This window comes from Temnothorax americanus, unplaced genomic scaffold (assembly GCF_048541705.1).
Source record: "Temnothorax americanus isolate GAGA-0224 unplaced genomic scaffold, ASM4854170v1 Scaffold14, whole genome shotgun sequence".
NCBI lineage: Eukaryota > Metazoa > Arthropoda > Insecta > Hymenoptera > Formicidae > Temnothorax > Temnothorax americanus.
Window position 1 is genome coordinate 3,722,979 of NW_027509275.1, and position 27,931 is coordinate 3,750,909.

The 27,931-nt window shown below is 42.9% G+C and overlaps 1 protein-coding gene across 3 annotated transcripts in view; it reads left to right on the forward strand.

Moving 5' to 3' along the window:
• The first annotated feature begins 2,509 nt into the window (after positions 1 to 2,509).
• The window catches only part of Gckiii (Germinal centre kinase III), an 86,437-nt gene continuing 61,015 nt past the window's right edge, over positions 2,510 to 27,931 (forward strand). Inside the window, exon 1 of one of the 3 annotated variants that reach the window (XM_077401246.1) lies at positions 2,510 to 3,584. In XM_077401246.1, coding sequence (XP_077257372.1) covers positions 3,570 to 3,584 — 15 coding nt within the window. In that variant the 5' untranslated portion in view covers positions 2,510 to 3,569. Of the gene's footprint in view, positions 3,585 to 26,707; positions 26,859 to 27,931 lie in introns of those variants that run through there. The other 2 variants (XM_077401243.1, XM_077401247.1) reach the window with 2 other exon arrangements.

Here is a 27,931-nt window from a genome sequence, read left to right on the forward strand (position 1 = left end):
ACGTACAAATTAAATCCAGAACCGACGCTCCAACACGCGCTCCGACCGGCCGCGCAAGCTGCGCCCTCGCGACACCTAACGAATAGATACGAATAGATATCGCCCGCGCGAATGCACAACGAAACTGCAAATTGTGCAAGGTACTCCGAACATCGAAGAAAACAAGCGGCAAGGCCGCTCACCGACAAGACGATCGATCGCACGCCGACTTCGACTTCGCTGTTTCAACGTTCAACGGTCCCGCCTAGTATGGCGGTCGGTCGCCGGCGGAACGCGATTGGCCGGATCTGGAGGCTCGACTCGCGAGCGCGAGCCACGCGCGTTCGACCGTACGACGGTAGGGGCGCGCGCCGCGCGCGCAAGCGCAAGCGGCGCAACTCGCAAGTTAATACGTGACGCGTTGAACGACCGTGACGGTGCGAGACGTAGTCGCTCGTGTAATTTCTTTCTCGCGAACGATAAGAAATCCGGTTACGGAGCGTGCGCGTTACAAGCTGAACGCGTACGCCGATTATTCCGTTCTTTCTCGCGTCGAGCGCAACGAGCGGGAAATGCCGTCGCTGGGTGAACGGTGAAACGAACGCCGAACGCCGTGTTGGACATCGACGACACCGTACGCATCACCCACCCGGCTATGATTTGGCGGGTCTCCGTGCGGTACGTCGTGATCGCTGAGCGAATTGTGCATGAGAAATAATAAATGTTTCGAAGCGCGATATATCCGAATCTCGAGAGAATCGTTGTGCCGTGCGTGTCGCAGTGAGATACAACCTCGGAATTCGCGTCTCTTGCCGTTTCGATTTCCAATCCGAGTAAGTGAATCGCGCGGGAAGACGCTTCGATAAATAGCTCGAACCTCTCGTTAAGCGCTGGAATCTGGAATTAACGATCGCGGGTTTGGCGTTAACGCCAAAAAGACGAGAATTCTCACTTTGCTCGTCGCGATCGCGAACGAGGGAGCGAGCTCGCTTGAAAATGCGCATGATTATCGGGAGAGAGTATTTAAAAAATGCTAGAATGCGTTGAAAATGCGGCGAGGTCCATTGCTTGAAAACTAACGTGGGTAACGTGTGTAACGTGTTTATTTCGATACTAATTAAAATTATTAAAATTTTAAGAATCCTTCAGAGAGTCTCGGTAGACCACAAGATTTTTAAGCAAAGCTGTGCAACGTATAAAGTGGAAAAAGTTGAAGTTTTTAAGAATAGAGAACGTAGAAAAGCGTGATTTTAATTCCGTGATTGTATTTTATCCGTGCTAACATCTGCAAATGTAGCAGCGTTATATGTACAACACCGATACATTTTTCGTTTGTAACATCTTAAAATCGTACTTAAAGATTCGACTATGAATACCACTCTACCCGCGTTTTCAGTGGAGAATCCGTCCACCGGCGCTCTCCGTACGTGCAAAACGTGGATATTGAACTACGTAGCTGTGTTCACGAATATTTCCAACGGGTAACCGCGAATTCGAATCCTCGGTTTTGTTCCGAAATGATTTACTATGAGAAACCAAAAATTAAAGAACAAAAAATATGTCGTGGAATACTTGAGCCGTTACGTTCTCAAAATATTTAGCGCTTTAGGAAATAAATTTTTATAGCTGTTTACATCTAATTGTAAGAAAACGAATTATATCTCCGATGCCTCCTCTTTTTCACGTTCCGTCGAATGTATTTTATACGAACGATCGATAATTAATTTAACGTGACGATCAAACTTTGCACAGCTTTGTTCCAATCGAACACTCTACCATTGCGTTTCTTCCGCGTTGCTCGAAAGATAATTAAACAGTTTTATATCTTTTCGATACGTTATTTTATTTTTACCTTTTTACCAGATGCTTATCTATCGCTACGATTAGATATGCCATAAAATACGATGAAAAACTAGTGGAAACATATTCAAAAGATATAAGACATTACGTACGTACATATCATACAATATGCAATAACAGTTTCAAGCTAAATTTATAATATGAAAAAAAATTGCCAAAAAAGGAAAGAATAAAATTTAAAAAGAACGAAAGAAGAAAAAATCAAGAAAACATTTTTAAATAGATATACGTAGTGAAAGTACAGATAAAAAGTAGCCTAAAATTAGTAGTCTTAAATCGAATGCCGTCGATAACGAGCCGAATGAAAAACATTGAGTCGCGCGGCGGTAACACGGTAAGTATTGAGACGTGACGAAAAATCAAATGATTGACGTATCAAAATGTTCGCGACATAATTGACTCGACCGCAGATCCGCACGCCCGAAGCGGCCTGAAAGTCATTTAGCGCGTCGACGATCGGAGTCTCGCGCGCGCGCATATTCGAACGCGCGTGATCGGCCGGTCCGATTCCGGAGCGTTTCGCCGGTTCGACTGGACTCGGCTACCGCGCGCGGCGCGCGGCGGCAGCGGTGGCAGCACTGGGCAGCACTGCCGGTCCCCGGCCCGCCGTTCGCGTTCACGCGGCACGCGAATCGCGCCTCGCGCCGCCAGCGCGCAGCGGTCCTGAGCGGCCAGCTGTGCCGCGCGTCCGTACTGTCCGTACTCCGTCCGTCCGTCCGCGTCCCGCCGTGTCGCGCCATTCCGGTCCGTTCCGCTGGCGATCGCCAGAAAGCAAGATGGCGCCCGTCTGTTTGCGGATACCTCTGCCGTGGATATAAATACGCGCGAGGAGGAAAAAGGGGAGAAGGATAAAAAGAGAGCAGTGCCGAAAAACGATCGCGGACGATCGGTCGTCGTGGTTGCGCGCGTCCCGTCCCGCGGTTGACGTCAACGTCGGGTGAACGCGCGTCGGTGTCGGTGTCCGTTCCCGTGCTTCCCGTAACCCGTAACGCGTCGTCTCGTCTCGCGTCGCGTTCCCGTCCCCGTCCTGTCGTCCGGCGTCGTCGTCGTCGTCCTCCGCGATCCCCTGCCCGCCCGCCCGCCCGCGCAGCGAGACCATCCAGCGCCTGCCTCAACCGTGCTCCGTCGCAGCTCCACCGCTCCAGGAAGGCGCTCCTCGCGAACGGTGCCCACCTGAGGAATGCCGAATCGGCCGCGATCCCCCTGGCAGGTCGGCGGATCGGCAGCGCGGCGCGCCGCGAACGACGAGTGAACGAGAAGCCGTTGAAAAAGAAGAGAGAAAAGAGAAGACGGGAGAAGGAAGAGAAGAGAAATATATAAGCGAGCGAGAGGTGCGGGTGCTCTCGTGGGGATTCCCCTCGCGGGAAGGTGGTCGCGATCGCTCCTCTCCCGTGACGTATGTGTGTCGCGGAGGTCGTTCGTCAGACGGGTCGGCCGCCGCGAGTGTTATCGTCGTTCACGTCGCCGTCCACGTTCCCGTCGTTCCCGTCGTCGTCGTCGTCGACGTCGCGTCGCGAGTGCCGTCGGCGACCTCGATGCGCCGTCGCCCTCCCCTGGAGGACCATCCCCTCTGGACGCCCGGTGGAATCAGCTGTTGCCGCTGCTGCCGCTGCCGCTGCCGCTGCTGGGACTACTAGCCCGGCAGCTTCCTACGAGGATACTCTTCCGTTGGAGCGGTGGGGCAAGGAGGCGCCGGGAGCAGCCGCGAGTCCGGAAGCATAGCGAAGAAGATGGCCTTCAACGAGGTGAGTGCCCGCAGCCCGATGTCTATCTCGCGCATCTCTCCGTGCGGTGCTGCGTGCGCGCGTCACGCGCTTCCCGTTGCACCGCGCGCGATCCGCGATCGCGCCTTCGCTTCGGCTCCGTTCGATCCCGCGGGGTTGACCCCGCGACCCCCAAACGCCATTCCTAACCTAACCTCCGTTCTGCGCACAGCTGGTGTACGCTATCGACTCCCGCTTCGCTCCTCCCGCGCCCCTCGCTCCTTGCTCTCACCCCTGCAAACCGACGTCACATTCTTTCGTACAACGGTTCGAAGGTGCTTGGCATTCGATAAGACGTGGCTCCACGCGGGCGTACCTACGTTGGTGAATTTCATTTGACAAAGTGTGGCTTTAAATCGAACCACGGAATGAGATATTGAATTTGTCCTTCCCCTTAGAAAGGATGTGCAACTTGATAAAATAAAATTGATATCTCTATTTGTGACAGATCGTTAATTTGGATTAAAACTTCACGCGGTTGTTCTAATTCGAATTATCGTATATTATCGTGCGTTATCGTATATTCGTATATATTATCGTTCTTAATTACGCCATTGACGTATCTTTTGTAAATGGAATTCATATATGTAATCTAATAATTAGACGTTGCAATAATCGCGCAAGTTGCTTCGTAGAGATAAATTCCGTCGAGGATATCCGCTCCGTCTACTTTTAGGATCTTATCCAGCGTTGGATTCGTATACGTGTCGCGTAGTCGTCGGCGCGTTCCAATATGATTAACTACGAAAATAATTGTTTTGTAAAATACACGCGAAACTGAAGCAAAGCCGGCAGATTCCGATAATGCCCACGTGTCTCGCGTTCTTGAGAAATCGCAATAAAATGTCATTGAAATACAAAGCTTTATCAGCTACAATAATTCCATCAGTTTGACATAGTAGTCTCGCGGTTGGGGTCCGCCGGTTATATCGTCTTACTATCAATACTATCGCAACGTTATAAGTACGTAGCTCGCGGGATTCGCGTCCGTTTTGGATCGCGCTACGCCGCTTTCGAGTCACAACGAAAACATTGATGAGCCTCTTCGTCGTCGTCGTCGTCGTCGTCGTCACCCTATTGATTTTGATAAGAGAGCTCGCATTCTCGTCTCGGCAGATATTCGCTCGTGCGATAGCGCGCGTTACACATGTTTACGTCTCCTCGTGGTCGGTTAAAAAAGGAGGAAAGAGACGTTCGATTAATCACTCGAGCCTCCGAGTTTTCAATTACATCGGCCTCGTATCTCCATTCGATTTACAGATACGATTGATCCGACGTTTTAATAATCTCGGTCGGCGTTATTTCCTACTTTGGACGCGCTCGAGTTTTCGCACAATGGGAGATAATATCAACCCTTTCGTGGGACCATGGGAAATTTCTCATCCGTTAGCGGTTAGGATTATACGACGCTCGGTATAGACTCGCTTTTCATTATATCCACCGATGTCGCGGCCAACCAATTATTTTCACTACAGCGTCCAAAGAATTTCGCGCGGTTGCGCAAAGATGAATTCGCAATGGGATCTGGATCAACGATACTTCACCTCTCGCCACCTCTTCGGCGAAAACGTTATCGTCGCCGGTGACGCATGCGCGTCGCAATCGTACGGTTGGAATTCGTTTTATCGCAATCGTTTGTTTTTCGCTGAGTCGACGGTCGACTCGTATATACAAAAAAAGAAGAAATAAAAACTCGCGCCGGTGCGTAATTAATATCCCGCGATTGAATTTCACCGATAGCCTGCTATAACGTTACGCGTACGGATTACCGCTCGAAACACTTTCGAGCCGAGTGTGATAATCGCATGGAACGTGACTTGTTCTCACGTTGCTTTTGATGCTTTCAAATGAAATGTACGTGTGTGCGTGCGTGCCTATGACGCGGCTCGTCCAACTTTTTTATTTCCTCGTGACCGTCTTCGCGCGCTGCCGAAAAATCCCGTCGTTCTTTTTACAATAAACCAAAGGTTTTTTTGTTTCGATCGCTCCTTTATGCTTAAGTAAATATCTTTTTTATCGAGCGTTCGATCGACTAAAATTCCTTTCGCGCGAAATTCGTTCTCAGATGCGAAGCGATATGCCTGTTTGCGATTGCTTCGCTCGAGGTACGCGGATTCATTTCGGGTTCTCGATCGACGACTATCTCGAGGCGATTTCGATCTCGGATTCATCGACGCGCTCTTCGAGATGTTCGTCGTCGGTATATCTTATCTTTGTCGCGCTTGGCGAGAAAGGAAGTCGAGTCGTCTATCCGACGAGACTCTTAAAAGAAAGAGCCACGGACAAAGCTACCGTTGATATCGATCGAGATGTTGTATACCGGTGCGTATAGGGTGGGATTCTCCACCCCTTCGACGTCTCTTACGCGCGATCCTACGGCTTCGTTCGCGTAACGCTAAGTTCTCCCTATTCCGTTTTTCGCAACAATTCACGTCTATCTCGAATGAACTCGTCGAGAAAATCAGACCCCATCGGGTCCCCCTTGAAACTTTTCGGGTAACCTGTGGGAGAGCTGCAAGCTGCAGCACCTGGTACTATACGTATACGAGTACTATACGTGCGTACTCTGAATCGCAAAACTTGAAAGCGAATTAAGAGAACTTTTCTCGCGAATTCCGTGCGGACTTGTTATTGACGTTGTTGTCGAAACGACTGTTGTCTCGAAACTTCTCCGAAGTTTGCATTCTGCGATATTTCAGCAAATGTGGTGGAACGTTTTGTACGTATCGCTGTGAGGTGTTGCGAAAATTGCAAGCTTTCTTCCGGGGGAGGGGGGAGGGGGCGCGTTAAATTTTTGCCACTTATAGTTTCAGAAAAATATTTTTCGCGCTCTAGTCATATTTCGAATGTTAGAAAGGTCTATCGTTCTCGCTATATACATGCGCACGAAAAATCGGTTATATTCTTATCAACTCGTATTTAAAAGTAGCTTCGGTTAACACGCATGACTAATTCTTATCACCGCGCGCATTGTTCCGATTTTATCGTATCGAATGGTGAAAGACGTGTGCGCATGTGGAATGTATACGCGTACCGTTATTGCAGAGCGACGGTCGACGAATCTTCGGCAATGTCCTCGAGTTTCTTTTTCAGGCCACTGTGTGCCTGAATTCGTGTGAATGTAATTCGTGAGCGCGTAAACGGGTTGTCCCGCGACTCTCTTAATTAAGGCAACATTCGGACAAGTTATATTTCGCAGTTCACTAAATCGCTTTAATTGTCTCTCTTTTACCGGGTACAACCAACGGTTATGAACGCTTAGAGATTTCCCGTTCAACATTAGGATTCAGTCGCCACGTAAGATGTAATGTAATATAAAACGGACAAATATTATATTATTGCATTATATTGTGTTACGTGTTACGTGTGATGCAAATCTCATATGTTTGTTTAGGTGCTTTGAAGTAAGATAATTATCAAAGTCGAGCTCTCAAAGATCAACGCGGTAACGCGAATTTTTTTCATCGCGCGTCTCGAGTAAATCACTCCAAGGAGGGAGTCGCGTGACGGCGATCGCCACTGCATTAGCGTTACGTAAGATCCGCGGCTATTTAGTGGCTCGCATTTTCTTGGACGCGCGCCGCACGTACGGCAATGCAGGCCGGATGCGACGGGACGTGTTCTACCAGATGCATCGACGTATACGCGACCCAGACCGTGGGCGAGCACGCCGTAGATAGCTCAGAATCGAACTATGGAAATTGACAAAGGCGGGCACATCCGTGATCAAACCCGACGCTCGCGCGCGGACGATGCACCATTGTGCTCCGTTTCCAGGTGTGTGGCCTCCGCTTCCTGATAAATTAAAATTTGCCATCCTATCGCCGCGTACGTAACGCGATGTCGCGTTGATATTTTTCCAAGATATACCGCCGAGATGTTTCCCCCGCATTCATTTCTCCATCAATTCCATTTCGCGTTCGCATTATTTATTCGCGCAACGCGAATAAAAATACAATTGTTCTTATTCCGTATATTCCGATAACGAAATTTCTCGAACGCCATGATTTTTCCTCGGCAACTCTCTGTATGCCCATCGCGCTTGGCCGCGATCCATTTTATTTCCGATAAGATATACGCGCTACCAAAAAGAAAAGAACGTTTACGTTTTACGAGCGTGCGTTGCAAGTTGCAAGATGTAAAAATTGACGGGACTGACAGCCAAATCTAGGACTCGCCAAAATCGCTGAATAATGACGGTTTTACAAATCGATTTCAATCATTGGACCAAATAAATCTTTCTCTCAACAGCAGCTATCTTTGTATATAATGTTGTGGAAATATAGATAATTTTAAAAGGATCCGACCACAATACATTTCCTTAAATTCCGTTTAATCGCATCCAAAGTAACTCAACACTTGCGATCAAACGGAAAAAAGCTATTTCATTTATCTTCGAAAAAAGTATAGTATAAAAACTTTTGGCGCGTAATGCAAGTGTTATGAATCTTTTCGGAGATGCAGTATTGTTGTCATATTGTTATACGCAAAATAATTACGAGTCTGCGAGCCTCTTTAGTGGGTACAACGCGAATTTCTCTCCGTAGACATCTAAATTATGATTAGGCAAGCCCTCTGGGTAATCTTGTTCTACAGAAACTTAATCATTGCGATGCAGGCTTTTGATTCAGATGTATGCTTTTTATAATTAAGTTCAGCGACTAAAACTATATTATCCAATTTAATTATATTATCTTAAAATAAAATGCTTCTCAAAAATTTGTCGATAATCAATAGCACCCTCGACTCGCTGCAGCAATATCGGGACAATAATCGGAAAAGCTCGCCGACATAGTTAAACGAAAATCATGACACCGCTGCACCGGGAGTATTGTATTTCTCCCAGGAAGAACTTTCGGCTTGGAACACAACGCGCTCGCGCGGGAATGAAATCACGGTACATCGCGCGGGGGTTTCGTTCGGTCGTAAACGTCACGGACGAACGACCCCCTTCGTAGAGTAACAACGTTTATCGTGCGTGTGCGATGCACGCGCGTATGTGCTTACATAAATATTGGCATTCGCGCGGTTCGCGCCTGCATTTATCTACGGTTGCTGCGAGAGCATATGGCGCCTGTGGCCGCGCGCTTATGCGTGCTCGCGTGTGTGCACGTAGGTGATAACGCCTACCTACACACGTACATACCTACGTGGTCGCGCACCTACCTAACACAGTTAACGCAGACGCCTTTGGCGTATTTAACGTGGATCAAAGGAGGAGACGCAGGAGGGGTGTCTGTCTGATGCGCATTGCAACGTACGATACGCGCGGCTGGCTGCGGCGTTAATCTCGAAGCCAATGTATCGCGCCATGAAACTTCGTTAGTACGTCGGATTGATTACGCCGAGGGCACGGATAAAGGCATCAGAGGGGGGCTGCGCGCGATGCCTGGTAACGACCCGGCACGTCGTAAGAGACAGAAACGCGTTAACACGGGGCGAATTATCGACCGTAAAAGTGGACGCGATGTTTTGCGACGTATAATTAAGCTTGGAATGCATACGCGTTGTGCGTCGATGCGCTCAACTGGCTTCGGGGGGTTTCTTAGTACTTCCTCGCGAGTGCTTATCGCGCAGGAGGCAGCGTCGAGATAATTAATAATAAGCAAAATGGGGTAGGCAGGTGCCTCGTATTCTGTAATAGATAATTGTCGAGAACGTGATTAGATTAACGAGAACTGCTTTTTGATTTTCGATCCAGGTTTATATATAACTCGAGTCTTTTTAATATCGTGAGACCAGGATTTTTGTTTCGTTCGACAAAAGTCAGTTACAAAAATTCATATACCCGCACGTGAGAACGAAAAAGAGATTGTATAATGAGATTGTAAGCTCGGTACTCGGTGATCCATGGCAGAAAGCTGATGGTTTAATGCAGAACGGTCACGTTTGAGAGTAACCTAAGTAGCTGGTTCACCTGTTCGGCCAGACGCGATCGGCGATAAGCAAATGCGGTCTACATGCTTGACGGATTTCCGTATCAACCGACGCGCATTAACTGGTGCATGGCCCACAGATTTTTAACACCTTTCTGAAATTGTCGCTGCCGATGACGATTGCGTAATGTCGTAAAGGCGTGACTACGAAAAAAAGCCCGTATAACAGGTTTTCATCTACGGTGAAAGGAAATTCCGATTCCGCGGCGATGCGTTGCGCGCGTTCGAATCAAGCTAGGACTTCATCTAACACGGAAAAAAACCTGTTTCGTTACGAAGATGAAGCACATCGTTGCCTTAATGAGCCCGTTCTAATGACTGCGTATATTTAAACGGAAAAAAAAGAAGATAAAAAAATTAATCCATTAATCAATTGGCAGGCTAGCGAAATATTTTATGTATTTTTTTCAAAAATCTTTTATACGATCTTATTCACATTATTTGATAGGAATAATAAGTGATGTACCGTCGCTATTTTTCGCTATGATTTTTCGGCGCATTATTTTAAACCTGGCAAAATTCCAACTAAAATGGATTTGGCGAGTTTATAAAGTTTAATGAGAATTCTTATAAGCACAGTGGCAAAGTGAAAAAAAGAGATGTCGTGCGATTCCCTCGCGTTTTTCGAAAGTGACCTTTGAAAATTTCCCTCGGAACCCCGACTTTCAGCACCCAAGTTTGCCTTCTCGCACTTCGTCATCGCTCCTCTTTGAAACTTCTGTTGAATCGCGCTCCATCTCATCCCTCTCTCTTCACCTCGTCTTGAGTACGCTCTTGAACCTTTTACCCGATCTCAGTTTCTTACTCGTGGTGCTGCCATTACTTCTCTGTTTTCCGTCTTGAAATTCTCCCACTGAGAAAAAAAATTTGTCAATCCTAAGAAATATTTAGTCCGATATACGTTCAACTAAACATTTTCGTATCGAACTAAATATTTCTTGGGATTAACAATTTTTTCTCTGTGTTTTGGCTAAAAACTATGGTTCGTAAAACAAACAAAACTTGGGTTCGCTGCACGCCCGAGATCCAAGGTCGAAGAAAATTTATCACGATTCTCCAAGATTCCAATATGTTACTTTGAGTAATATTTTTGGAATACGTCGGATCATGTAATACTCTGACAATTTTGCCATTGACCACAAACTGAACCGCGCGTTTTGGGAAATGCGAGATATTATAATGTTTTTTATTTTATTCTTAAAATTTTCATACATCGTGTTATGTTTTCTAAATCCATTAGTTAGAATCTTGCCAAGTTTAGGATAATGCACTGAAAAATCACAATCCGAGGATAATGATAAATTATATGCTATTCTTATTAAATACTATATTATTTATTTTATTTTTAAAATGAGTTTAATCATGGTTTTTATTTTATTTCAATTTTTATAATAAAAAAAGATGCGACGGCTATCCTGAGGTAATAATGCACTGATAATGCAAGTTCGGAGCATCTCACTTTTGCTGGCATTACTATCTATATAGCGATGGTATAATCCATCGTCTTGCCGAAGCTGTCTCATTGCAGGAAAGCATTATGGACGATATCTATAAATCATGACAGCACATTTAGACCGGCAAGTGTTTCCATGTGAATTTATGTCAGCACGAAAGTATTCGTTAATATACTGCGGAAAGTTCTGAACTCTATTTGCAGAATGCGTCGGAGGTCGAAGTCCGAAAAACAACGCGTTTAGTTTCAGTAAAAGCAGTCGATTGGTCGACGGTAACGGCTTTCGTGAAAAATGCAACGCGATCCTCTCAATGTACGACCAAATGAGTTGCATCCGTCGATGCATTACTATAGGTTGTTCAGTCATTTTTAATTTATTATTTATCTACTTATTATAATTGTTACAATTTATTTTATTTATGGAGAATATCATTGATAATAATATTGAATTTTTGGCGTTTGAGTTCAATAAGTGGAATTTTCCGCAAGATCGAAAGATATCCCAAAAATTCATTTTATTATTGACTACCGTTACATTAATTCATTAGTATTCATTGGTTGGTATTCACGGTATTTATTCGACGGAAAGAGATGTGGCTGTTGTTCACGGGTCGCCGATCAGGAGACATTTAAAGAAGGATGAGCCGTCGCTTAGACACAGATCTTGAAATAATATATATATAGAATAATAAATTTGCACCTCGGTTAACAAAAATGTAATAATTTATAATCTCGCCGTTTTCGCGCAAGCTTTGACGGCTATATCTGAAAGTCGTCGGTGAAGCATGAAGAAAAAGAAGAAATGTGTTCCCGTGCAGGTATTCCATAATTGAATTTCGCACGAGAGGAGTTAGACGTTAATTCACGTTTCGCGCGACGAGAAGTGGAGGCAATGGCGGTGGCGGATTCACTCGTAAGGAGAAAAGTACGGGGAGGTATAGGATCGACGTTGATTGAAATCCAACGTTCGCTCGTAGACCTGGTTTTATTTTTGAGATCGTCGATGGGAGACCGGGACCTCCCTCGTCAGTACCGAGCCTCGAGAGGAAAAAGGAATTCCATTATCCCAGAGGACCGGATCTCTCTCGGCCAGAAGCAGATTCCCCGTTCCCCTCTACCTTTTCCCTCCCTTCCTTCCTTTCTTCCTTCCTTCCTTCCTTCCACCAACCAGCTTCCCGCATCTTCGCGGACAGCCCGCCCGCCTCACGGGATACCTCATTTCCTTTATCTACCAACCTTTCTCACGACCCCGCGATTTGCACCCGTTGCCGCCGCACCCGCGGAAAGGATGAATGCAGCCGGATGGCTGCTGCTCAAACTCGGCAAATTGCGCGTCCAATTTTTTACCAGCAAACGCGATCGATATCGATTTCCTCCACTTCCAGGATGTTAAATTCCACGTGAATTGAATTATAGCGACTGTGCCTTATGAAGATACGACAGTGCCGTTTACTGGGAGCGTCCTGATAAAGCCATATCGTGTTTGTTACATCGAACTAGACCAATGTTCGAATAGGGATAGTGTTCGTGTTACGTAATTAATGCATGTAGATGCATGCGCGTTCAACAGACGCGGTTAACATTCTAATGGTAATATGACATTATTATCTAGGCTAATATATTTAACTCTCTATTTAGAATTATATATTTTTTGAGTTATGGATTTCCTAAGTTATGTAAAATTTTGTAGGTGGAAAACAAGACGATTTAATTTGTTCTCATTATTATTATACTATGTTTAACGATTAATTTCATATATCATCTATATCACTATATATGCATATGCATAGTAGCTAAAACTATATATTTTATACTCCCGAGCATGTTTAACGTTTAACAGCTGTAGTTTTTTTCGGGACAGCCATCAAAGTCTCGTATTATCATTTTCCATTAGTATTATTTCCGATAAAGAGGATCGTGACGGGAATCGGAGATTATCAGTTCCTTATACTTTCTAAAAGCCACTGAATAATTCGACGCTTCGCTTCGCCCCGTATTGACACTCGCTAGATAATTAAAGAAAATCGATTGTTCAGCATCCCGTCTGAAATCTTCTGCTGCATTATTTTACGTTCGGGGCATCCGATCGGATGACGCGCTCGAACGGAAAATGGCAGCGTCCGTTAAAAAGTAAAGCCATAGCCATAGCGGTATATCTCTACCCTCTTTCTCCGTGCATTTTATATTTAAACCTATGTGATCCTGCGACACTCACATGGCAGGCGCAGTCAGTGGTTGTGCGTAAAAAATATTTACATGACTTTTTGGACACTCATTACACTTCACGATTTAACTACTCTTTTTTTCTTTTTCTTTTCCTTTTTCTTCTTATTTAAAATAATTTAGTCACGCGGTATTGACATTGTCCGATGCAAACGAACGTACGGGTGCACAGGAAGCCGTATACGTGTGACGGATTTAAAGCCATCAGAAGACATCACATTCCACGTTCTGCAAAGAAATGCACGTGCGTCGCGGTGATCTACTTTCGCTGACATTTCGAACGGGTATTTTGACACCCACATTGCACGCTCGAAGAATACCGAAAAATCCATCCACCAGAAATGTAGAATTCGGTCGACCGGTCAAAAATGCTTGAACTATCTCGTCTGCTTTCCGCATTACTTTCTAACACGTTCCACTTTCATGGATATTTCGAAAGTTGTGGAACATTGTCGCGTTTTGATAGGCAGACGAATTTGAATATCAACTGCCGAGGAAGTTCGGCGAATATCGAGATGAAATGCGTTAATTTGGCGAGGCACGCGCGAAATGTTCGCTCGCGAACTGTTTTGGGCAATAACGTGAACGATTACGTTAAATAACTTTAGGAAGCGGCAAATCCGTGCGAGTTTCACGGACCGTTGGTTTTCTGAAATATTATTATTAAGTGACTATACGAAATAGTTTTACAAAGCATTTATACGCGCGCGTGTTATTTAAATCATTTTATAAAGTCGACCGCACTTCTGCGCACAACAATAAATCGCCAAGTCACGTGCAATTTGAAAACAACATATGAATACATCACATAGCGATTTTGTGCATGTTATTTTTGAGACGCACACACATTACACGTATTTTATTGCGTAATTATATTCAATTAAAAGCAATTTTATTGCATATTAATAATGCAGTCGTGTTTATCTGTGACGGCACAATAATGTCCGGCGCAGCAGATGGCTCAGGCAAATGCGATAGATTCCTTTCCGCGTTTTGTTTTTTAACGCAGCGCCGATGAAGCTGTAAAACAGCGTCGTCACGTTGCGCGTTGGCTACGAAAGAGTAGTCGCCGGGGCGTGGAAGCAACGGTACTCATTCTCTCTCGCGGTATCTTTTCATAGAGAGACAAATTCCACCGTAACAATCCTCTTTTTCAGCGCCAACAGTGCGTCTCGGAATAATTTATCACATCTAACGTTATTTATCACGGCACGTTGACTTCATTAATTAAATCGTTCGGAAAACAATCGCCACTGCGTGATCACACGACACGTAATAAACTATCAGAGATAATTATCTTAGAGTTGTATTCAATTATTCACAACTAGCTGGAACAAATTAATATAACAAATAGGCCGTTGCACATTGATTCCTATGCTTTAAATAGAATTATTATAATTGAAATATGAAAAATATTTTAATTTTTAATCTAATCTGTGTTGATTAATTCGTTTGCACGAGAATTTGAGAACTAAGAATCGCGGTAATCGTAAAAATGTAATCGGAGTAAATGGCAATATGGAACGTACGTTTTTGCACATTATGAAAATCCGTGATTTCCGGTCAACTAGCTGGCGAAATGCTGCCGTGGGAAAAAGAAACGTCGAAGAGGACGTTTTCATCTTTCATAGAATAGAGATTGAGAAGGAACAGGTGGTTATATATATATATATATATATATATATATATATATATAGAATAAATATGGTAACATTAGAGTACGCGGAGCATCCCGCTTTTGCTCTACCTTTAATTGACGGCGTTGCTCCATTTGCGTCATTCTCTTTTCACGATAAAATATGTATGACGAGCTGCATGATTGATCAAAAGAAATTCCGCTGACAACTAATTAATTTAAAGCGTGTTCCTTCCTCTATTATAAACATAACTGATTTGCGATGCATTTAGTATTGTTGCACGCAGGTATATAGTATCGTTCGTCACAGGTTGTATCGCGGAACATCAAACTGATCTTCAAATCTAACGGACGTCTGCGATGTAACATTTTTATCGCGTTACGAGAAGACGATCGAGACGGTCGGACGCGGAATATGTATCGAGCGAAGGTCTTTGCCCCAGGACGCGGCGGTTCGTAGACGGTCGATGGCCAGGGTAACAACCGAAGTAGACGTACCTTCCCCACTCGAGGATATCTATCCTTTTATACAGGCTGGCTCGATCGCACCGAAATTGAGCTCCAGACCGTCTCAGTTTTTCCCATTCTCATTTCGACGTCATGAGATTTCGGATTATTATACACATATTCCATCGAGCCAACTGAAATCTGTCAGTAATAAATGTGTGTCTATGTGATCGATATCGATTTCCGACATTTAACGAATTTAATTAAAAGATAATGATCTCTCCCATGCCATAGTAATCGATAGCTCTTAATACCGCCGCTTCTGTTCTACGGCGACTTTGACGATAACAGTAACATATAAAGGAACGGTATTAGAAGCGAGTGCCTTTAATTAGGGAGACCTCCAATCAGTTTCGGCAAGTGAGTCTCGACACGCCAAGGAACTCAAAGACAAGCTGGATCGCAGATGCAGCGTGCATTAAATTTGATTGAGCATTACCGTCTTACGTCTTACTGTCATGCATATGGCGCCCGTTAACGAAGACAAATAGGTTTCGCGAAGGTCAACAGCTTGCACAATCGTTGCTCGAGAAAGGGTTCGCGTAATCTGTAATTTTAAATGTAATTTGTTATATAATCATTGTGCAATAGCTCTCCACATTATTTTGCCGCTTATGGTAACCCGTTTGTCCAGATTACATTTTTTCTTACCGATCACACCTCTTCGCAGAATGCTAAATTTAGTTCTTCGGCATCAGTAGATCGTTTTCATCGCACGCTTTGGCTTCCCGTGTGTCTCGCGCAGCATTTACCAGCGCCACGTAACGCCACGTAAACTCCCTTCCTTATGCAAACGCAATTTATCTCGGCGATAAAAGTCCTCGTGGTCTATCGATCCTCGCCATGATGCGTGGACGCTTTTACGCGGGACGACTTTAGAACGACGTGGCTGGGAGACGTGAGTGCACGGCCCCGTTGTATACTCTTGAAACCACTCGTAAGCTAACGAAAGATTATGCATTTTCATCGTCACAAATAAAGATACCGCGATGGAAGAAGCATTTTAACTCAACCTTGCTGTAACCACGTCGCCGCGCGCGCGCTGGCCTATTATATTGCATTATAAAGTCTTAGCAAAATCCTAAGCTAGTCGGCTCGCGTAGAATCGTCGTGTTGGTGACTTAGCTCCGATAACCAACTTTATAGCATACAATAGCAGAAAGAAAGACAGAGAGAGGAGAGAAAGAGAAAGAGATGCATGATCTCTTTACACATAATTTATATGAGAAATAAACTTGAATAACACTTTTTTACGAATGTGTTTCTGCGTAAAGTCTCGCGATTTCCAAGGTTTAAAAGGAGGTCTCTCGTCTCTCGTCGCAAGATATAGTAACATAAAGATAATGGAAGTTACAAATGTACGGAACGTGAACAAATACGCCGGGCTATGTTGTTATGAAAGAATGACGTAGGGGCCCGCGGCGACGGGTTGTGCATCGCTGATCTAGAAAAAAAAAACCGGCTCTGTTAATGTCGGTGTAACTCGTAGTTTCGTAATTCTCGGTTGTTAACAAAGGAGAGCGGCAGCGGCGGCGGCGGTGCGACGACATGCGCCTTCGCCTTTTGTGTCTTGTGAAACGGGCTTCACGAACACCGTCGCTTAGCGCATGAAAGCATGATATAAGTATATTAAGTCGAGCTCGTGACACATGGGACGGCTCTTCGTCGTACTCGGTTGGCGGGACACGAGCGTGAATCACACGGACGATATATACTTGCGAGTGACAACGATAATAAAGCGCGATATCGTTACGCTATTTCGCATTTCGCGCGTCACACGATAATATCCGTACCTGTTTCGCCGCCAACAACACCACGTGCCGCGGCTTTGTATTCGCGAGACAAAAAGAGATCCTCTCTCGTTGCAGTGACGCGCTTGTCCGAGATGAGAATCTCATCTGCGGAAAGCAAGACAAAATCGAGAAACTCCCCGCCGCGACGGCCACTCGTCGACAACGAAATCATAGAAGCTGAACTGGAAAAATAATGAAGCTAAGAACACAAATGTAATTCATTCAACTTATCTAACACGATATTGCGTAAAGTTTCTCTGAAAACACACGTAGGATTTTAATTGTTCGGCATTACCGCGCTTCGTGTTATCTGTATTACGGCATTTATAAACGCAGAGCGATATAATGCTGCTATCTGTGTCTCTCCGTGTTCCGTTACACGCTCGTATTCTCGCGTACGTTTGCCCACGTTACTAGCCGAGCTCGACAAATGTAATTAACGAACACACCCGACGTTTTAAACCGTATAAAAGCCGTTATTGTTATCCAAATTAAAGAATTTAGAATTTTTTGGAAAAAAAAAATTTTTTCTACAAATAAGAATTTAATCACTTTAATTGTGCAATGCGAATATGCGAACTTTAATTACGAATTTGTTCTTTGGCTTTTTCGACTCGTCATCGCTATCGATTTCCGGTGCAAACCTTTTTTATTTAAGGCATTTAAGCACTAGTCACCACTTTATTTCACCTGTAGGTACTTAATCACGGTTTTAATTACTGTAGCAAGAGTCGTCTTCTATTTTACGTGTTCAACTCGTTAATCCTCATACGGGCAACAGGGGTTAGTTTTTATTTTCTCGCGTTTTTGGATGCGTCCCACGGGCAATTAATATTTTAACCGTCGGCGTCGCCGCGCGCGCATGTTGGAAATGTAACGACGCAATATTTAGGTACGCTGTTTGTTGTTGTATATAGCGGCTACGCTCGTTCAGCCAACCGATTAAAATTCATGGACGAATTCGGGCAGTGCGTCGTGAAAAAACGACAGGACAAACGAAAGCAACCGTTGTTACCGTCGTTATTCTCTCGTTTCCAACGCGAGTAAGCTTTTTCGCAGACGAGCCTTATACTAAGCACGAAAGAAATACGCGTGCACGGTACCGCGAAATTGTCTTGCGACTTAGGCGCCGGCTGATTCGCTCTGCATTTAATTATTTCTACGGTACCTCTACGATATATTTTTAAGTGAGATTATGCTGATTTATGGCGCGATACGATCCGCCGCCGACTTAGCATTTAATTCGGAATTTCTGCGTATGCCACGAGTTAAATATCGCATTGTCCTCTTTTACCGCCATTGATTCGCCAGCATTCCAGATTGCGAAAGATTATGTAATTTCCATCAGACGGAATTTATAGGCTTTCTCGAAGAAGGATTTCGGAACATTCGCAGTATACTGAAATTTTTGCTTCCGAAATTCATTCGAAAGACATATTCAGCAAAATGTAGAATGTAAATTGTACGAGATGCTACATCGCTGAAATTTTCTTATTTTCTTATTCTTTCTATCTGATTTCTTTATACGTGTAACATCCTACGTCGTGACGTAATCCAGCGATTCCGAAACATTTTCCTTCTGGAGCTTCTATTTTCATAAATTTTATGCTCGAACGATACTTCTCATTTTGCATGAGACGCTCGTGAACGTAGAAACTTTTGATATCAGAAGCCAGGAGAGGAAATTAGTTTCTTGAATATACTAAGCGTAAAAGCCGCTTATTTTGCTTCACACAGTTCCACGGAAAACTTGGAAGAGATTTTAAATATGTAGCGTAGAGACGCTATAAGACAGAGCGAAATTGCGTCATAAAGAAGGTTTTCCGACGTGAATTCCTTTGAGTTGCGATATGCGATTTTACCTGGAAAGAGCGATAACAGCTTCTCCAGAATGAGTCATCGCATTACTTTGGTGTTGATGGTGTTTATCTCTATACCGAAAACCATATCGCGACACGGCTCGTTAATATGCGTTTAAAATGAATTCGCGAACGGAGCGACAAGGTACTGCTTGGCAAAGTTACTCGAAGGTCAATCGACGATCAAAAGCGCGCTGTGAGCGATTCTACACGGCGTGTAAGAATAAATAGAAATATGTTTTTGATCATTCGTACGAGAAATGCGATCGGTTTCGCGGAGATTTCGTGGATTAGAGGTCGCGACGATTCCCAGCGGCCAGCTCTCGAGACCATGAAGTTCAGAGAGGATCGGCCGGCAATACTAACCGCAACATGGACCAATGAGAGGGACAAAACCTGATTCCACGGGATTACGCTCCTGGATGAAGCCGGGAATTAGCCTGGGAAAGCGTAACGAGCTCGGCCGTTCCGCTAAATGAAATCATGTAGATTGTATCTCTTAGATTTTAGACTGTTCTACTGTTAACATAGTTTTTACAAATTCTTGAAGAGCGAAAATTTTGACCGTATGAATAATGGGTTTTCTTTAAATTTGTGAACGCGAAGAATGTTGCATTTGAGTTATATTTGACTAGGTATATGCAAAAAATAGTATCCCTTCGATACCAAACGCGTTTCTCGCTACTAATGAGTATTATTACGAACACACGCATGAAACGATTTAAGAGATGATTACATATATTATTAAACGCGATCATGATAACTGGTAGCGCAAGGGTAGCTCGTTTCTCCAAACACATCAAGGGTCAAGTGGGCATTGTTCGTTCTCCCGATAAATTCAAAACGAACGTAATAAGAGTGGTCGTTATAGGTCACGCGACGTGTCGCCAGGCGATAATTTATGCCGCGTCGATGTATAAACACGACGCCTTACCGCCGTTTGTTCGTATTTTTCTCGCGCCCGGCGTGCCGCGTAGTAGTTACGAGGTAAACGTGTTTCGAGTGCCAAGGAGTTTTCCCGATTTCCCGTTGGTCCGTTCGAGCGATCGCGAAAAGGAGCGTATTTCTTTGATATGTATGTACGTACGCGAGATTTATAAATAAAGGCGAGCGCTTTGCGCGTGTCGTTCGTCTATGCTTGTCGCGGTCCTTTACTTTTGCGAAACAAAGGATGCAAGATTTTTATAACGGAGTTTTATACGTAATAAGGGTGAGCTGGCCGCGTGGATGAGAGCGCGCGCTGTTGGGAAGTTTTTCCCCGCCAAAGTTGTGTAATTGTTTGTTTGTTTATTTGTCATGGCTTCACTCTCTTCCTTCTTATGTGCCAGTCCGCAGCCAGTCGGTGACTCTCCTTCGAAAGAAAATGACAGATAATGTAATGTATCGTGTGTAATATTATAGATACGCTCATGTGTGTAGTACTATATGTAGCATTAATCAAAATATATTCCTATTTATTTCACGAGTTATTTCGAGAGAAATATATGTTGAGGACTTTATCACGCTGACTGAGATTTATATCGTTTTTCCATAGAGTCTCTAATGTTGATCACAAGTTCACTCGCAATGTTATGCGGCTCGAAACTGAATCGGTACGTAAAACGAGATAAACAGTCGCTTAATGACCGTCCGACTTACTCGCAGCTAGATCTCACTTGATTTTCCTTTTTCTACGTAATTAACATATTTTTCCCTTAATTTTTCTGATTTCCGTGACGAGAGACCAAGCGTAGGAACTAGGATAGTTAAATTGCCTACGTTATTCTCATTCGCGATGCAAATTCTCATCTATGTCGAGATCTCGTTTATTGCGGTGGCCAGTTGATCTAACGGGTGCTCTCTTATATATGTACGTAACGGCGAATGCTCAACGTCCGCTTCGCGAATTGCTATTCGTCCCACGGGAATCGTAGCTTCGCAGCGATTATTCATCTTTCGGAAGGCCGGGCACGGAATCCCGATAATCCCGGCACGCCAAGGAGCGGACACGCGAACACAATAATTTAGGATCGGGACGTTCTCGGTATCGGGAGTTACCGTTAAAAAGGATTGGAAAGATGACATATGTAGGCTTTCGGGATATGGGTATAAAAAGTATCTCGGACCTGTCGTACAGTACTTAAATATTTTCGAGATTAATTAAAATCGAAAATTCTATGAACACACGTCACAATAATTAATTCTATAACTATAACGATTGACCGATTGAATTTAGCTAATAGTACCGCGTAGAGGTCTGTGCGTTCAGTAATAGGTTCTTATCGCACGTATCGATTTGTCATCTGTTATTGATTTTCACAACTCGGATAATATATATTGATTTGTCCTGAACAGCTGGTTTGATCTTTTACTTTCTTATGTGCGCGTACATTATAGCACTTAACTGAAATTGACAGGTTGATTAATAGCAAGTTTTAACTGTTAGAATTAATTTAATACGTATGTAATAATATTTCACATATACACCATAGAAAAATTTTCTCCTTTCCGTACTCTCTTCCCATAGCATTTAAAACAAATTCAGCATGTTTATTTTTATCACTTTTCCAATTATCAAACTTTAATTTAATAACTTTTGTTTCACGATAGAATGTGTTTATCGAATCTTGTGTATTTTTCTTTGTGCAAGTGATATTACGTTATGATATCAATAAATAGTAATACATAACGTGCCATATCGTTTTCAACGCGAATAGTGGTAAATCTGTAAGTAGTCAATCTGTAAATAGGCAATCTTACAAACTTGCGCCGTTTCATCGGACTTTCCGCAACCCTGAAATGTCGCTTGCTTTATTCGTCTCCTCTGATGACTCACAATGGTGCAAGCATAGACGAGGAAACGCGTCTAGTCTTTGTGGCGACACTAGATACCCCGGTACATACGCGGGAAGTTGATAACGGGGATGTTAGTTGCGAGGAGACTTGTCCGCAGATTGAGTTTACTCAAGAAGGTCAAGTTTCGAAAGTCGATTTAAGATATTTCGAATCATTGCCGTTGTGGAAAATGAAAATGGAACCTTTAATTTTTATCTCGGCCAGAACTTTTCGAGGGGGATTTTTTCTCTCATTGTCAGATGGAAGTGCTTAAGTATACTTGAGCACGCCCGGTCCTGGGTATCTTCTCTCCATTTATAGAAAAATAAGATTTCAAATTCCAATTTACAAACGATAAGTTGTAATGACTTTTGAAAGCATTTGATCGTCAGTCGTTGAAACACATCTGTATTAATGATATAAGTTAAATTGCTAATAAGTCATAATAAACGAAGATCTCGATTATTGTATAAAAATATAGCATATTCGTCGTATAGTAGTAAGTATAATTCTATGATCCGTGAATTTTGATCGGAGCAATCGAGTTAAGGAGTACCGATTAAATTCTTGAAATTATACATTGTATGGCCGATTCATCAAAGTTTCACGCGCAGACGCATTTATCTTTTATGCCATGGATCAGCCGTCGTGTACGGAAGCTCGGCATTTCCATTACGGTAAAAAGTTAACTTTCGGCACAAGACGATTATGTTCTCCCTCGCGCGTTCTCCCCCTAGCTAGCTAGGGGAGACAAAATTAGTTTTCTTTTTTACTCTTCTAACAACGGGGCAATTATAAGCGACCGCGTGCGTTCGCATGGGCAACGCGATAAATAGCTCCGGTAGTTTTTAATGGGCTCTTGCTGAGGGACACGGTAATCCCCGCACTGTATTCCACGTTCGTTCGTCGTTTCTACAGTCTTCGGGGAAGCATTAATTAACGTTAATTAATTTAACATACTTAACGTCAATCCCTTGTCTCGGCTGTGAGGGAGCGGCCGATATCCGGACGATGCTCGAATATCCACAGGCCGCATCTCGATTGTGGTCCAGGCAGCGTGCTTGCGCAAAGCTTTAGCCTTCGCATTATCCGCTCGAGCTAATACCCTCGCGATTTCGATGAGTAATCGAGCCGAACAATCAACACGAAAATTCGGTACACTGCTATCGATAACCGATCAGCTCGCCGTATATTCGAGATAACGTATTTACTTGCTTTATTCTAACTTTTATATTATACGTAAATTGCATACAATAATTGTGTAAAATACGCGAGGAATTTATATAGCAATATGTAATTTATATAGAGTGAGTAAATAATTATCCTTGAAATGTATTAAAAAACTTGCTAGCACCAATAGAGTTAAGTACATTTACATTATTTTTTAACACAGTTCTCTTGCGATAATTATTAACTCGTACGTAAATCACGATATGACGAAATAGAATTGTATTTTGTAAATTACTAAGGTAATTTCAACTTGACGAGTTTGCCTGCGACTCATTGTCAAACTCTATCATTATTCTGTGATTCATATTCAGAGAGAAATTGTCATATTTAAAGCTTTGTATTAGGTTCAGCGTTACGTTAGGGATTTTGAATATAAAACTTCCATCCAATGACGATACTACCACGTAATTTCGTAGTCACCGTGGGCTTCCAAGAAAGTTTTCACATAATTCGCGAATGCGAAACTTAGTTTGAACACTCTCGGCTCATATAAAACGTAAAAAATTGACCACAGTGAAAAGCAGTTTTTAACTTGCGGGTCATCAAGCCTTCGTTGCATATACATGAAAGATCTGTGTCTTAAAACCTGAAGAAATAGTAAAGAAGTTTGAAAATTTTCTCGTACATTTGATCAAATTAATATCCATAGTTTACGGACATAAATGGAATGCGGACTCTCACTGTCGTAAACGTTTAACGAATCCATGCCGAGATAAATTCGGCGAGGAAAATAAATACTTGTTCGAATTTAACCGGTGTTTACGCACCGGGTGCAGAATTGCGTGAAATTAGACGGTGCACAACGGCACGACGACTCATCGTACTTGTACCTCCTTGACACGATCGATCTCCCGTCTGTCGATCTATAATACCCGTTCAACTTCCTTGGCTGTCTTCGATGCACCGTAAGATCCTCCGCTGCACTCAAGAACCGGTTTTTCATACTTGATTCACGAAGCGAGGTTGGTCTTCGATCGTCGCCCCACAGAACTTTATTCTGGTATGTTTTTTCCGCATTCTCGGTCTCGATCTCACGTCGAATAAAAGCGATAGGTCACGCCAATTTTTTTCGTGCGCTACATCGCAATCTGCAACGGCGGATTGCCATTTTTCGAAACGACGGTGATCTCTTATTCGCGAGAAGTCGTCCCGTGGGAAGAGAACCGTCTAAGATGCGGAGCGTGTCCTCCGAGATTGTAATCCGCGAGTACTTTGCCTTATGCAAATCAGTGATATGCAGGGCTCTCTTCTAGCAAGTCTTTTATTCCCTTTTTATTTTTCGAAATTTATTATATACGTTTACATCATAAATTGATTTTACAAACGAATGAAATAAGAGAAAAACATAAATTGAATATAACGCGGGAAATTTGATATTTAATTCAATGTATTATGACCGTTTTGTAATGTTTATATTTCACTGTTTGGATACTTTCTATCCGAATTATTATCGAGGCGTTATTATTGAAGTCTATGAATGATGCGTAGACCAGATAAATTCCAGCTGAGCTTTTATCTCCCGAACTTATTTCGTGCCAACGGGTTGGATACACCCCGATATCATGAATCGCCCTCGCATTTTCCACCGCGGCGTCGTGCAGCCACCCAAGAATCCTCACGGTGTCATTTTGACGCCCACCCTGAGGAAATTGTCAAGCTCTGACGACTGATACGGATTTCGTTCTCCTTACTTTGCACCGCCTATCGCTCGACGGCTTCTAATTTATCTTCCGCGTCGCTCCCGACAGCGCGCAAAAACGATGGTTTTTCGCGACGCTGCGGCGCTCGACCTCGTGGCTCTCGCGAACAAATTTCACAGTTATCGCATTTTTAACGAAGTTATCTAAAAGTTGCATCTGATATAATATCAATCTTATTTCTCGGAATACTTGAAGTCCATGCACTCCTCCAAGAGAACATTGCTCGATTACGCACAGTACATCATGTTTTATTAAATTTGATGATGTTTGATAATATTTTTTCTTAATAATAATAATAAAGTAATGTTTATACGTACAATATCGTAAACAATTTCAAAAATTTTTTTACATAAATTTTGACTTGTATATGTAATTCCTCCCACGAATTTTGTTTTACGTTAAATTAGTCGAAATGTGTTATTAACTTAATTCACCGTGACGCGCTATTTTTCTATATTATTTATCCAAAATTTAATTTTCTTGCGGTCACACTCGTTACGTTTGCTCGTTGACATATTAGCTTTAGTTTTTTACCTTTTGCCAGTTTCTTCCGTTGGTGCCGTTATGAACTTTTCTAGACGGAAAAAAGAAACTTCTTGTTTGCGAGTTTATGTTCTCGGTCCTTTTTTAGCAAGTAATATCGCATTAAAGGATACGAAATGTCGTCAGTTTTAAAAAATTTAAGTAACCAATAGCCGCTTCAAACATTGTCCAGATATTAAATTTGGCGTTTTTAATACTGTGATAAATGATAATATTTTTATTCATATATTTGTACATAATTTTTTACACTTTCTCCGTAAAATTTGCACGGTATAAATTTCTTTTATTTGCATATACACTATATATAATATTTCCATTTTTATTTTTATGCTTCTATGTTACGTTTATAAAAGCGATATTCTTCCTATTTTTGTTTCGATATGGTTTAGTAGTTTAATAATTCCGGCTTGAACGACAACTGATTACAGTTGTTGATTACAGCTGTTTTTCAAATCTGCGTGTGTGATAAATTTTAATTTATTCTCTCTCCACGATCTCAATCTTCTTGTTGTTTTGCCCTCATCAATCGTTCCTCGTAAAATTCAATCGACGTGAAAGTCATCTCTTAGCCTTGAAGATTATTCTGTAGGTTGCGTTTTACAATAATTAGATTTTAAATTATAACCGGCGTATTTTCTCGAGAACTGCCAGAATTGGAAATGACAACGTCAAAAGCTTTAAAATAATAGAAAGTGTAGAAAGAATTTGCAATATCTGAAACTTTCTTATAATAACAGGTTTATTTAAATTATGAAGATTAAAATTATTAAAATTATAAAAATGGTTTATGATTGCAATAATCTTGAATATAATTTGCAATTATATTACTATTACTGTGGATCATTGGTATAAATTGCGAAAAATAAAGACTGTGCACTATACGGCCGGTTTTACCGTCTCAAATATCAGATAATTCCGTCATGCCGCACCTTTATTCTAGCTTTTACATAACCAATGTCATGTTCTCGCCATCCACGCCGAAAAATCCCTACCAACCCGCTCAGCCACGAATTTTGATTTATTTGTTCCGCCCGCGTCGCGACCTTCATGTTTTCGGTACATCGGCCCCGGACATCCCTCCACCTTCCACTCCGCAATTTTCCATCCCTCCGAATAAGGAGAGATAGATAAAGCAAGAGAGAGAGAGAGAGAGAGAGAGAGAGAGAGAGAGAGGGAGGATGTTTTTTGCCGAGCGAAGTAATTCCACCAGCAGACACCCCCACCAGTTTGTCGGCCGCGTGGCGATACACGTATCCCCTCTCTCGATAATCGCCGATGCGGTGGGGATGCATTCGGGGGTAGCGACGGCGGCGACTAGGGGCGGCTGGCCGGATGGTTGGCTGGCCGCTAAGGGGTTGCGTCGCGGCGTCGCCGTTGTCGTTTCTTGCGGATTCGGTCCCTCCGAAAGAGGGAAGCTCTCAGTCGATGCGCGACCACCCTGTACGCGACACCTAAGTACATCGTATCGTCTCTGCTATCCCCGCAAACCGTGTAAGAAGCACCTGCCACTCTTGATCGAAGGGGCGCGTGATAACGCGTGAGCAACGAAAAGAACGTGAGAGGTAATTGGAGAATACCGTGCCCGTGATTTAATTTTAATTGGTTTTGCCGATTCAAAAGGGTGTGCCGGAAAATATTGATCCCTAAATTTACAATGTTAGAAAAATCTTTGGTAATTAATATTAATTATACTTAATATTACACGCTTGCGATTGAGTATACAATGTATTCAGTATCGACAAAGAGTGATATATATATATATATATATATATATATATATATATATATTTCCACAATTATTAAATAATAATGTTCGCGATCAAAATAATTTATTACATTCCGGCTCATCCGATTTATAACTCCTTTATTTGAATCCTCTTATGTCTGATGGATGGAGAGTAACAATTCATATGTACATATTGCTCATTTGCATACTGCTTTTTATTATGCAAATACGTTATGCGTTATGAGTCATTCTCATGGTTGGAACGTGACATTGCGAGTTACGGCTAGTCGTATATAGATGAGAGTTTCTTCATTATGCTGGTTCACTCTCGACCGATCATATGCAACGCGAAAAATCACAGCGGGCGTGTACGATCACTTTTTCGATGACTAAAGATTAAGCAGAAACTTTATCTCCACTATACGCAAAAGTACAGAATTTTTCGCGAAATTTGCTGGCGCATTTCCTGATGATCAAGCGCGAAATGAGTTTTCTAAGGATATAGCTCGTTAAAATTAATCAGAGAGCAAGATTTTATGGTTTCTCCCCCGCCCATTAAATCGATAATGTTATGCTTTAATCGGAATTTTCGCCAAATTATCGCTATTTTGTATCCATATTAATACATAAATACATTGTAATTATTAGAAAGACCACGACTGTGTGTCATGTTCTCTGATAAAATTTTTGAACGTTAATTGCACGAAGGTAATGAAGGTTTGCAACGCATTGCGATAAATTCACGGGCATCGTTCTGGGTTCTGGTGTCAGGGATCATCGGATCCCGCACGTAACGCTAGAAACCGTTTCGTGTTCCGTAAACCATCGCGGGGGTAACAGAGTGAGAAGGGTAACGCGTAACAGAGTGAGGAAGTATCTAACTATATCGGTACCGATTTCCGCGACTTG